This window comes from Parus major, chromosome 7, assembly GCF_001522545.3.
Source record: "Parus major isolate Abel chromosome 7, Parus_major1.1, whole genome shotgun sequence".
Classification (NCBI taxonomy): Eukaryota; Metazoa; Chordata; class Aves; order Passeriformes; family Paridae; genus Parus; species Parus major.
Genome location: NC_031776.1, coordinates 32,154,978 through 32,168,950, shown reverse-complemented (window position 1 = coordinate 32,168,950; position 13,973 = coordinate 32,154,978). Strand labels below are relative to the sequence as shown.

Genomic DNA, 13,973 nt, shown 5'->3' with positions numbered 1-13,973 from the left:
CCCTAGTTGCTGAGCTGCCATAAATCCCTTAATTTTAAAAATCATAACAGAAAAAGCATTTTGAAGAGCTACAATTTTAAGACTAGACAAGATCCAAACAAAGAAGAGATGAAAGATTAGAACTATTACATTTGCAGGGAAGACAAAAAGATGAAAGTTATAAAGTAGCAGTACTTTAGAAAAGTACTTTAGGAAAGCACAGTTAATTCAAGAACTTGGATAAATCTTCCTGAAGAAAACAAAGATCTAGTATACATTTTATTCAAAACCAATTTTCCAAACAATATTAATGGTCTCCAATTTCTTAAAAAATTTGATGCTAATACCTGAAACACTTCTCTTTAAAAAAAAAAAAAGATCTATCAGTCTTCTACTGCTAAAAAATGTCTATTCTTTCCTATCTCACTTCATTTCTCATGCTTCTCAGGTTTTAAAAAAGCAAAATATATATCAAACATTTTAAATAAGATTAATAAGTAAGAATAAATAATTAAGATCTACTAAAATCTAAAATAAGGTATTTTTTTTTAATCACCATTCCCCAAGCAAAGACCAGGTTTGGGAACTTTGGAGTCAATTACTTACTTTGTCTGCAGCTGCCAACAAATTGTCAGCCATTTTTTCAAGGTTTGGTGCTTTTCCTGTGTAAATGAATCTCATCATTTCTTTAAAAACTTCAGGGTCTACATCATTTATTTCTACACGATTCTAGTAAAGAAGAAGAATAAAAAGTATTTGGAATTTAGCTCCAATTTCAAAGTGAGTATTAAATATCATCTGCATGCATGCTACACGTTTTCATTCACCATACATCATACAAAATCCTTACAAATTTAAGGTAACATTCAACAATGTTAAGCCGAAAGCAATCAAAGAAGCTCTCAGAAGTCAGGTAGAAATCAGCTGGAAAAGCTTCAGCAATAAAAAGTAATTGCAATTTTTTTCCTAGAAATGCATAACTCTGGAGTCTGTCACACAGACCCTACATAAAAATCAAGACAGTTTCAGGAATATTTAAAAATGTTTCCAACACAATGTGTTTGGACTATCAGAAGTCAGAGCAGCAGACAGAACAAATTGAGCCTTTCTTGGCTCAACTTAAACTGAGTCAACACAGCTCAGAATCCAAAAAGCAAACACGCAGAACTGACATCACACAGCTGAAGGTTGCCCTAATACAACAGTGGCACTGCAAGCTTAACCAATCCTGCAACAGCACTCCCTGTAAGCAACTAATAAAGTAGGAAATGATGTCAAAGATGTAGAAGCAAACACCAGACTTTTGAATGGAAATGCCAGGCACAGGAGATGTACATGGTCTGGTTTCCTGTCAGTATTTAGGAGTAGGGCTGCACTGGAGATCCACTACTAACATGAAGGCAAAGGCTTGGCAAGGCACATTACTCCAGCTGTGACATGCTTGCATTTCTTTCAGAATAGGAACCTCAATAAAATGCTCCCAATATTCCAATTCCACCTGGGACACTTTCCAAACTGGAGAGGTGGTGGGAAGGAAAGTGACCCTCAGTTGCAGCACAGCACCACGTTCACCTGATGCGTTTGTGCACACAAGTGGCATCCTGCAGTTTTCAAGACCAAATGATGATCATCTATCATAACCCTTTTGTGAGGTGATTAGTTCCTCACCTTTTCATGGATTCTGCCTATAACCAACCCATTTTGATAATTCTTCTTCAAGAAAGACACAAACAGCTCCACTGTGGGAGACATCAAGTGCATAAAAGCAGAAGCAGCACTCTGCTGATTAAGTAACCACCCATCCAAAACACTTACACAGGTCAAGTGCCTACAGAAGTGAATGAAAAGAAGTGTTCCACTGCCTGAGGGCCTAATTCCAGTCCTAATTCTTGTTTCTTGGTTACCATAAAAAACACTTTAATGCTCTACAGCAAAACCTGAGTCAAGTCAATCAGCTGATAGGGAGATACAAACTGAGGCACAAAGGGTGCAGAGATCACCAGGTCAATACACCAGTAGCTAATGTTTAAAAATATTATCTAGGGCACATACAAGTACCTGAAAGAATCCAAATCCTCCAGCAGCTCTCCACTCTTTCTACACAAATTCCCTCAGAACTCACCAGGAGAGGTTCCTCCTGCCTTCATGCACCGTAAGAACCCTCATCCTCCTCAATATCCTCTATCTCAAGTTTTCTGCAATGTCTTCCTCTTTCACAAGGTACAAGTATTTACACATAGCATTTTCAGTGAAGCTTACCTTTTTGCTTTCCTCCATTTCATGTTCAAACATTGCATTAAAAACTGGAGATCGTGCTGTATCAAGAAAAGTAAATATTAAACAGAATCAAATTTTAAACTTATAGCAATTTAAATTACAAAATAATAGCATATACAAAAGTAGAAAGTACCTGCAAGGACAGATTTATGAGCTTTGAATTCTTGTCCTCCTACATAAAAACTGCAATCTGTAAATCTTGTTGTTTCCCAGAGATTCCCTAAATCTTCTGCTAGTCGACATTCAGGTACCTTCAAAGTGTTTGTATTAGACTGTCCTGATATATTTACTGAGTCTTGGACCACGCTTACCTAACAGAAAATCACAGCAAGACAACTCCTTCATAACTGCATGCCAACAATTATTAAATCACAGTACCTATTGCTAGAATTCCAACAATTCCAAAGCAAAGCAAAAAACAGTAAATCTTCTGGCATTAGGCCAGAACCATAAACCAGTGCTTTACAGTTTACTTTTAAGCAACATAAAACAAATAGGTCTTACTTAGAGACTAATATTGTGTACTTATCCAACCAAAACAGAAAGAGAGAGCACAATACCACATGCCACCTAACAGAAATGCCAAAGTAAATAAGGACAGATACAGTTCTTGGAAAACTAGTGGGAACAAAAACAAGTTAATGCTATTTCAGAGTTGAATTAACAGGTCAACACACATCTGAGTAAAATATACACAATATAAAATTCTATACAGATCATCAGGATCACATGGTCACAGAAAAGTTTCAGAAGAACAATCCATATAATTTTTCAATAAGCTATCCCTTATTGTACTGGCAGTTAAGTTTATATATAACCTGCAGTGTGACAATGCAAACTAAATGCACGAAAGAGCTCCTTCATTATTTCATTTTCCTTAGTCCAGGAATCACATGTAATTGGTTTCCAAACAAGATTAAAAGCCATTACTTTCAAAATACAAGATGTAGCAGGTAACTTCAGTAATGAAATGCATGCTCACAAGATGTAACTTCTGTACAGAACCAGTTAAGAAAACTGAAATATGTGCATTTGAAGTGAGTATTCTGCCATTATTCCCTATGTTTAAGTCTTTCATACAGGAACTGAACAGGACAGCAGCACTCCTTGCTGCTTTTTCAGTTATCTTCACAAACTAAGTCCTTAGAATCAGTGTTAGTAAAACAGAAGAGTTAAGCAGGTTTTGCTTCTCTTGTGTGAGATCACAGACTTGAGAATAAAACCTTTGTAAGGAGCCATATTACAAGATCTTGATCACTCCATCTCCCAAATACAGAAAATTAAGATTAGATATTAAGAGAAAAAGCTGATTCTGTTAGGATCAGGGCTTTGGTTGATTTCCAAAGGCATCTGGAATAAATCTGGCATAAAGCAAAAACAGCACAGCTCAGCTTCACAGAAAGTTGGAGCACTGCAAACCAAACTCCAGACCAGAAGAGGAGGAGGATGATCCAATTATGACAGCAGCTTGGGGATTTGAATCACTGCCTAATTCCCTGTATCATCTCATACCCCCTTGTGAATACAAGAAATTCCTTTATATTCTTTCACCTTAAAAAAAAAAAGAAGAAACCCCAAGCACAGCAAAATTTCCCTTTCACTGTTAGACTGTACATTTACAACAAAGAAAAAAAATCTGTAGAGCTATTTTCCAGTTTTCATACACACAGTGATTTCAGGAGATATACATACACACAAAGGAAGTTTTAGTTTAGCCAAGCTCATCTTCTGTTTCCAGAGAAGAGTTCTGCTTTTCCAGAGCCTTGACTCAAAGTTCATGGTCCCAGTTGTCCACAGAGCATCCTCCAGTTAGCTATAGCGCCTAGGGAAAGTCATCTACACACCCTTTATGTGCACTTAAACTGATCTCTGACCTTCCAAACTTCTGTTTTAAATGGTTTCTAATATGTATTGAGAGCTGTGCAACACAGTGATTTCCTACATATTTTTAAGATGTAACCCAAGCAAAGTTTTAATTTAAATTTCCCCTGCCCCAGTGACCTGGCATGTATTGTCCTTTAAAGATTCTAAATACAAAAGGATTGCAGGGGTCTGATACTTTATAGCTCACTTGTCCAACAGGTATACCATCAATCAAGTGCATCCTCTTGTTATTTTTATTTTATTTTAATAATGCTGAAATCAAATCAAGTTAATTCCATATAACTATTGAAAACTTGTCAACTTAAACAAGTTCTGTATGATGACACTTAACAAGGATAATGCTCATGATTTTTTTGATTTTGAATCTGTGGTGATCTAATGGTAAGGGTGATATAAATGACTCCTTTGACTACTAAGGCAGGTATGAGATGTATGAAAGCAGAGAATATGCAATTCCATTAGCAAATGGAACACCTGCAATGCTTCAGTACTTTTAAGATTGTATGGAAAGGGAGAATTCAGTCAAACAGATCAGTGTGCCCAAAACACTGAAGTTGTATTTAATCACTAGTTGTTGCTGGCAGCACCAGACTTTACAAAGTATTAAACTTAAGAGTCCTTCAGGTCCAATCCAAGGGCATATCCAGCTGTTCTTTAGAATCTCTGGCAATGCAGAATAAGTCTCTTTGTTCCCAAAGACAACCAAATAATCTTCTTGCAAGCCAAGGGGAAGAAGGACCAAACAACAGTGAGTAATCAGTGACCCTCACTGAATACCTGCTACATCTGACAAGTTTTATCAAGCCAAGTGCAATATGCTGAAGAAGTGGTAAGTCAGCTTTCCAAACAGGAAACGAGTAGGAAGGCAAAAATGAAAATTAGAGCTTAAAAGTGAAGTTATAAAAGGACATAAACTTCAGGCTTGTCTTAGTTCAGGTCCTTCAAACAACACCTGTCATTTCTAAGGACAGCTGAAGAGCTGGTATCACACATCCAAAGAAAGAAATTCTTAAAATATTTGGGTTTCCAAGTTTTTCCTTCACTCTGAAACAAGCCAGAAGTTATTTTAACATACTCACTGTGAACAACTAAACATTTTACTTCCTTCCACATTTAAGATCAGGGTAGGTCCAACACTTTACAAAAGCCACTCACATTAAAGCACCAAGACATTTTGTAGGGAAACACAGCTAAATTCAGTGATTAGCATTAGAATTTAAATAACAGCATTTCTCTGTGGAAATTCAGTATTTCTTCTACTTATATTTTTTAAACAAACCTATTCTCTAAAATTAGAGAGTGATCTATTCTAAAGCCAAATGCTACTTTTAAAAGCTGTTCATTTACATCAAAGTGTTCATTAGGAGGACAACTTAAGAAGAGAAAATACTCAGAAGTATCTTTACAGAACCATAAAACACTTGTTATATCTGCTTTTATCACCCAAATATTTGTATTCATAACAAATTTATCATGCAGCTAATTTAACTTGTCTAAGTGAAAATAAGATGCACTATATTTGCAATATCTAGTCTCAAGGGCCACATTTCAATTATTCTTCCTACCCAGCATAATGACATATAATTAAATTGTAATCTTGCCAAGACAATTTTACACATTTCCTGTAAATACACAGATCAAAGCAAACTTATTAGCAGTTAGAGCATCTATCATCCTCCTAAGTCACTAATCACTTTATGGCAGCCCAGATAACCAGCCAATGTATATTCAACATACACTCCTTACACTGCTACTTTCTCTGCTTTCCATTTTTAACACTGAGTAAGCTTTATACTGAAATTTAATATGAAAATTTAGGTTATGAACATAAATGATATTATAGAAGAAGGGACCCACAATGCACCATGAAGTTAAATTTATACCACAGCTCTCAGTATTAATTTTCAGTATAAAGCACATCTTCTACAAGATATTTGCACTTGCTCAGAAAACAAAATGTAACAATTAGTCAAAAAATAAAGTGTTTAATTTACTGGAAAGATCTGTTCATTGGTTAAAGCCATATCAATATAGGTTTAATATTAATATAGTAGATATTAAAGAAAAATAGATTCTGACAATCAGTTGAGTTTTCTTTTATAATGTGAACCAGTATGTGAACATTCCCTTCTGCTAATCCAGTAAAAACCAATCTTCTAATTCCAAACACAACTTCTTTAAATACAAGTGACGAGTAAAACAGCATTTCTGTAAACAGCACACACCAGCTACCTCTGGCATAAATAATTCTACATTCAATTCTGATGTAACTGTGGCAAATTCATGGGGAAGTCCAGCAGTTTACAAGTGATCAATTCAATATTCTACACTTCAGTGTACAAGCACAAAAAGAACAATATGCAATGCAGACAAAGCAATGTATATTTTACCAAGCTTATAGTTTTCAGAAGACAATTTTAGAGTATGTTACTGTTAAAATCAACATAAATACTTATTAGAGCAGAAAACATTTAATTTAAACCTCTATTACTTAAAAACTAATACCCACCTCACAGAATAATGTAAGCTTGTCATCTGGTAGAAGACCATTAGCTTCATCTAGTAAAAAATCTCTTCGGATAAATTTCTTAAACCCCCAGTCCTTGCCTTGCACAAATCGATATGCTCTTTGGCTTTCTGATAAAAAATTGTGTACAAATACAGCAAGTTAAAGGAAAATAAGAACAAATAACACCTAATTCCACATCAAGACTAAGTGTTAATAAAAAATTAATTGGTTCCACACATTTGGGTCACGTGTCACATTTCTAGAAAACACAGAACTGATTAAAACCTTTTTAATATTGTAATAGTGTTATTTTATAAAACACTTGATAGAACTTAGCAGAGCACAATTTGTAATTCAAACCCTATTCCTTACATCTCTCAGGCACCATCCAGCACAAAGAGTTTCTCAGTGATTTTAAGAATGCCAATGTGTCAAAACAGGAATTGTTCAGAGGGAAGCACCATTAAAATGAATTTGTCACCACAAACCCATCCTGACAACGCTCTGCAGTTGTCATAACAATCTGGTTTGACTTCTTCCAAAATGGAAAATCTTGTTTCACAGGTTGAAATTAGTTTGAAATACAGTAAAAGCATTAAAATAGCAAAACAGAAATGAAAGCTTTCAAATACTAAACTTTTTTTGGTCATAAAAGATATTAATTATATTTAACTTTTGGCCCTAGTTATTAGAATTATTTTTTTCAATCCATCAGATTTGCTGTGACCAACCTTTTTTTCCTAATGTTCACAGCCAAAAAAGAATTCCCACAGTCATCTCAGTGCAAACACATGTAAATTCAGTAAGATCACACATTTTACATGGTTGGTTGACTGAAAAGTGGCCACTTGCTGCCCAAATTAAACCACAGGAAAGAGCACCATATACTTTAGTAAAATACGGGAAAGAGGTTATTTGGGATTGTCTTTGAGAATCTAAGTAGACTAAAACACATTCAGAATTAAATTTAGGAAGATTGTTCAAAATGAAGACAGCAAGAATACTGAAATAAGAGCACAGGGGGAAGTGGGGAGGGATCTTATGAAGAGTTCTTTAAGAAAGAACTTTTCTTTAATTCCAAAAAAAAGTTGGGCAAAAAACACATCACCATCCCATTTGCTGTTTGCAGAGATGCTTCAACCTTCCAGAGAGCACTTTAGAAGTTTAAGTCAGAAGTTTGTAATAAAAGCAAAGTGTTTTTCATGACAGAATCTGTTAAAATATCATTCCTTCTACAGCCTTCAAAATAAAGCCATCAGCAAAGCCAGACTTCCCTACACTATTGACCTTGGCAGCACCACTGGAACACGCTTGAGCATGTACCACAGAAAACACACACGTGTCACACGCTGCCCTCACCTCCAAGAGCTGGAAAAATTACATGCAGAACAGTTCTTCACTAGGATTTATATCAAACAAAATACTCTGTAGAGATTTTCATTGTATTTTCAGAATACACTGAAGAGCACCCAGGAGCTGACACTGCAGGAGGTGTGAGGTCTCTGTCCCTGTTCCCTCACCACACTCCTGTATCAACAACCCCTTGCCCATGCAGAGCACAGCAGCAGAGGGAAATGCATTCACTGAAGTGCAGTGTGGGCTTTGAGGGCAGCAGAACAAACACACATTATTCACATCTGAAAATCTGTATACCAAGGAAGAAAATCACATTTAAAAAAATATTGTCTAGCTTTTTCAGCATCTGGATTAGCATTTTCACACTTTCACCAACTTTTAACCTCATTATATTGAATTAAAAAAAAATAATAATCAGGAAATAAGGTTCCCAAAAGCATTCAAAAATTTCTTCTCTAGATTCAGCCCAATTCTTTATTCTGTAGACTTCGATTTTAGTCTAAGCAGCAACAACCAGTGTTAACCCCCAAAATCAAGAACCAAAATTGAGCAGCACAAGAGTGCAAATGTATCTTTCTTCTAAGAAAGTAAAAATGTTAGTTCACTATATGTTTTATACACAGCTTCATCCCTTGAAGCTGCAGCTTATGCATGAATTATCAGTTTAGAAGGGACACTGGAAGTGGGGCATCATTTTCCTGTCTCAGTAAATACACAGCATCTACAGAAGCAGATGGCAAATGGCTGGAGAGTCCAAGAAATAAGACTTCTGTTGGCCATTTCCCAAAGTGAAAAGATATTTGTAACTCCTGTGGTGCCAAACACAGCACAGCTACAATTGCAGGAGCTGAAGACACACCCACTCATGGGATTTTCAGCACTGCAGTGGATGATGAACCAGCAGAGCTGATGGGACAGGATTTGGGTGTTTGCTCCAGATCTACTGTCAGGAACAAACAGGTCACTGGAGATCAGGGTCCTGAGGGACAACAAATCAACAAGAACCCACAATGAACCCCTAAGGTGAAAAAAGGCCAGCAGGACGTGGCTAAAGACTAAAATACATTGCCCAGATAAGCTGTGGAGTGTCCATCCTTGGAGACCTCAAAGCACCACAAGTCCCAAGCAAACTGCTCAGGCTGACTGTGCTTTCAGCAGGGGGCTGGGGCCAGCCAGCCTCCAGAGCTCCTGTGCAAACTCAACAATTCTCTGCTTCTTTAATTATCTCTAAATAGTTTTTGATGCAGTTTCACATTTTATTACAAATACCATTGCACTCCTGGACTGTGTCAAGTCCAAATGTATACATTCTCCAACTGACTCCAGCTTTGCTCATATAAGCTCCAAAAGCAGGAAGTCTGCAGGGACCGAAGAATCCATCACCATCAGTGTAAAAGGATTAGTGGAGTTAAACATGCATATGAAACATATATATTTACCTTCCTTAGCAAGAGCCCAATAATTTAATTTTTACACTTGAACCATTTCTGTGGACTTAATTTTGAGATTACAAGTGGGCCTAGGTACTTAAGGAAAAATAGCATGACCTTTGGGTATAAACACTGCAGAACTACAGATGTTTGGTAAGAAATGCAGAACTTGCAACAAAACAGGACCTGAAACACCTCTTAAGTCCTGGAGTAGAAGAAAGGAAGAAAAATAGATATTCTTCATACACAGGACTTGCAGCAGAACAAATTCAGTGCAGATCAGCATTGAATTATTCATTTCCTCAAGAATCCCAGCTTTCCCAAAAAGCATTTCCAAGGAAGGTTGTGCTCACAAGTATGAAACTAAAAGCCTTCCATACATTTTTCATATCAACACAACAATTAAATCACCAGTTATTTCAAAGTCTTCTAATTCCTTGGGTACACAGCACAAGTTTTTAAACTGATTACAGTGTAGATCAGCTGAAATAGACCAAAATATTGTAAAGGATGCCTAAAAAACCCAGCCAAGTCTGCTTATCCTATTTAACAATGGAAATCAAACACTTCCACTTTAGCTACAAATAAGAAAATATACCTCTGTTAACAGGAAACAAGAATAATCTGCAGAAAAACTAAGTGACAAGGACCTGGAGTGACAGCAGTTGGCAATGTTCTGTAATTTATACTGCTCAGGATGGAATTAACATAGCTCAGTGATCAGAAACAGGCGAAATATGAACAGGATTTTATAATTACGTTTATAAAAGGAAATTAAAAAAAGTTACTCTAAAAGTTTATCTCAATATTAAATTCTGTTCTCAACTGAAAAAAAATTACATTGCTGATGATGTTCTTACAAAACCACATTAATATTCCCTTACCCATTGCTTTTGTTTCTTCTCTTTTAGCATTCAGCAGGGAAAATTTGAATTTTGCTCTGACTTCACTTTTTGGACAACTGACTAAAAGCAAATACAATGATAAGTAGTCTTTGCTTTCATCATCTAATCCCTTTGGATTCACTCTCAGGCACCTGAAAATAATGAAGAAATCGTAATTTTTAAATGGCACCCAGAATAAATTCAGAAATACTTTTTCAAGAGATAGTAATAAATGCTACTGAAATAAATGTTTCCTTTGTGATTCCTGACATGAAATTAGAACCAATCCATACCTACAGTAACCCTTCAAGAAGTGTCCAAGTTTTAATATTTATTTGTAATTTAACTTTATAATTGTTGTTAGCAAAATAACCCCAAAACAAAACCAAAGCATTTGCTCAAATAAAGACCTTACCACTTCATTTTGTCATTTGGCCCTGATGAAAATGTAGAACTCTTTAAAACTTCACCCATTTCTTCACGGCAAAAACTGAAGTTATTAATGGTCCACATGTATGAAAATTTTACTACTTTAACCTGAACAAAAGATCAGAAAATGTTAAGAAAATTTAACTTTCATATCAAGCATTAGCTATGAGAACTACTTAGATTGTCAGTTGTATTTTTTTCAATATGCCAATAACTTTAGGTCTTTTTTAACAATTATTATGACACTAAGAGAAAACAAAACCATTGGTATTTATGTTTATTACCTGTGTGTAACACCAGCTTTCAGCCACAGGTCCACTGGACATCTCCCCAGGAGGAGGTGGGGTGGGAACCCTTGACATTGCCACTTATTGCAGGTTTATAGAATCAAGAGAGCAATCCAAGCTTCAGCAATTCTCCTAAAAAGAGGAATTCATACATTTTGTTCACACTTTTTAGGTGTGGGAAATACAAAAACTCTTATTACTGTGTTTATTAAATGATGCATCTAAAAATTAAACCTGAAAAGAGGACAATGGCTCTGCTGGGTGTCACACATTAACAACCACTGGTGCTCAAAACCTGCAGGCTGAGCCCTCACACAATAATTTATAAAAATAAGCACCTCTGCATCACACACCACCACTAATGGTGCTAATGACAATATTTCAACACCCCCTTTGCAAATTACCACTTAGGCCACTCTAGAAGTGTTATAACTTTCTTCAGGCTCTCCTCCTTTGATTTGCAGAGTACCCGGAGCACTCGGTTATTAATGCAATGCCTTGGTTTGTTCACCCAGACATAACTCACAAGAACACTCAGCCACCTGGGAGTAAAACAGGCTCACACAACCCTGAGATTTCTGAATGGAGGGTAAAAAATCAAACCTGCATTTCAAGCAGTATTTTCTTTCACAGATGCCTTCTATCTTTAACATGAACAGACACAGATGAAGAACTATAATCACCACACCACGTGCTCGTTTAAAGGACAAAGCCAGAAAACAGTTTCAGTCAACTCCCAACAACAAATAAAGTGATTTTGTTATGAACTACCACCACCTAACAGAGCACTACAGTTGCTCCTGCCCATCAGGAACTGAGTCACTTGCCCAATCCCTGACACCTGGCTCCACAGCAGTAATTGGGACTGGCTAATGAAAGAAGGTGGGCAGTGGCAGGGCAGCTCTGGGTTCCCGGCTGTCTCTCTTTTGAGGGAGGACTTGCTGTCAGCTGTGACAGATTCCCATCACAAGCACAGCCTCTCACTTAATCTGCTTCATTAAATTGCTAAAAAGTGAAATGAACCCTAATCAAACCAGAAAAAAATCAATTCTTTCTGCCACAAAACATTTTCTCTCAGTACAGGAAGTTTCTTTAAACATATCCTGCTATCACTTAAAAGCAACCATCTTTCTGCAACATTTGATTGCTTCACTGTACAGCTCTTTTTGGCTGTGATAGAACAGCATTAATTGTCTTCCTCAAAAGATGTGATTGCACATCACTAATCATGATGGAACTCTCCAGGGATGGAGCAACCCTTAGAAACAAGGTTTCATGCAAACACTGGTAAAAAGACACTGCAAGAGCACACACAGTTCAGTCATGATGTGAACAAGTTCATTATTCCTACAGGAGGAATTCTGCTCTGTGAAATGCTATGATCCTTGCTGGATACTTTCCCCCTGCCTTTCTGGTGCTGCTTCTCACTCATGGTATGAAGCAGCCCTTCCACATCAAAGCCTGCTGACAGGTGATTGCTCTGAATCACACAAGTGTAAGACCTTGAAAAGAAAGCTAATTCTCAGTTTTTACCAGAGGAGGAAGCAGATGCTTTGTAATCATATCCCTTAATGAATCTCTACCAACAGATCTGCTATGACAAGGTGAAAATAAAATACTGAGTAGGTCTCCTGTAAGATATTGATCCCTGAGACACTGAAAACTAATCATAAATACAATTTACCTGTCTTTAACAAATGAGTTTTCTCCAAATACAACTTACATTTGTGGCAACATTCAGTACTTCATTAGTACTTTCCATAAAGGAGAAACAAACATCATCCCTAAATTTAAGATAATTGAGCTTGTTTGCTTCATATTTTTTTAAGCAGGAAACATATATATTGTGCATATTGTGCTTACCTAGTTTTTGCTTAGATGTTTTGATTCTCTATACAGAACCACCCAGAGTAAAATTCCTGGGAAGGATACATATGAACTTTTGCTTTCATAAAGCAAACATTAGCACTTATATTGCCACTATTTCTAGAAGTACATCTTACTCAGTGGTGACAAGTGAGGCTATGCCCCAAAAGCAATAGATTTTGACACAGAACCATATCCTGAAAGGGTTAGAACAGCTTACCTTTAGCCTTACTGAACCTGCTTGCTGCACCTCCACTCTCCAAAGCTAAAAGCAAGAGGAAATAGAGCTCATTCCTTATTCTGTCATTTGCATGAGATGCACAGGACTGTCTCGTCTCTCATCTGCACCTCAATTCTTCAGTCCATTAGACCAGTCAGCTCCCAGTAACCATGAAGGAGCAGCAGATCTGAGCCAAATTTGCTCTGAAGGGGTTTCTAAATTGGAAAAGCCTGAAAATAACTGCTGTACACAATCTCTTTTAAGAAAGTGTTCAGTGACCTTGGGCCAGCTACCAGTAGCTATCTGCCCACTCCTGTCTCACAGCTAAATCAGCTTGATTCACTGAGAATTTAACTCTAAGCAAAGGTAGTTATTTGCAATTATTTTCAGGACCATCTGTTGCCTTGTCTCTGTACCTGTTCTACCCACAGCATCTGTGCTTCAGAGGCTGCTTCCACCTGCTGCATGGCCTTTATTTAAGGAAGGCCCGATTTTACCTAAGTACATTTCTCAGGTCCTTCTGAATAACCTCAGCTTTTTGTGAAGTTTCCCCTTTACAGCACTAGCACCAGAGAACTGATTTTCATGACCCCCTAATACATCTCTGAGGAACAGATTTACACCCCACTTTTTTTGCATGAATTTACTAAGCCAACCACTTTTTTAGACTGGGAAAACTGGCAGAAAGCAGTAACTTTAAATCCTTCATACTGGGAGCCTGTGTTGAGGAGAAGCCTGTATTTTTTAGTACGCTTGAGCACACAAATTTAAAAAAACAAAGGCCCAACCAAGATAAACTGAATAATGGGAGAACAGATAAACAGAGCTTCTGATGCTCTGTTAACATGTACC

At 36.9% G+C, this 13,973-nt stretch overlaps 1 protein-coding gene across 2 annotated transcripts in view; it reads right to left on the bottom strand.

Annotated features, from left to right (window-relative positions):
* SPOPL (speckle type BTB/POZ protein like) overlaps positions 1–13,973 on the bottom strand; it is a 33,324-nt gene that overhangs the window by 7,202 nt on the left and 12,149 nt on the right. For both annotated transcript variants that reach the window (XR_001522854.3, XM_015634994.3), the window contains exons 2-8: positions 11,033–11,167; positions 10,735–10,856; positions 10,320–10,471; positions 6,650–6,777; positions 2,390–2,567; positions 2,239–2,294; positions 586–708 (exon numbers count right to left, since the gene is read on the bottom strand). Coding sequence is in view for 1 of the 2 variants with exons in the window: in XM_015634994.3 (XP_015490480.1) it covers positions 586–708; positions 2,239–2,294; positions 2,390–2,567; positions 6,650–6,777; positions 10,320–10,471; positions 10,735–10,856; positions 11,033–11,110 (837 nt within the window). In the remaining variant the exon portion in view is untranslated. The remainder of the gene's footprint in view (positions 1–585; positions 709–2,238; positions 2,295–2,389; positions 2,568–6,649; positions 6,778–10,319; positions 10,472–10,734; positions 10,857–11,032; positions 11,168–13,973) is intronic.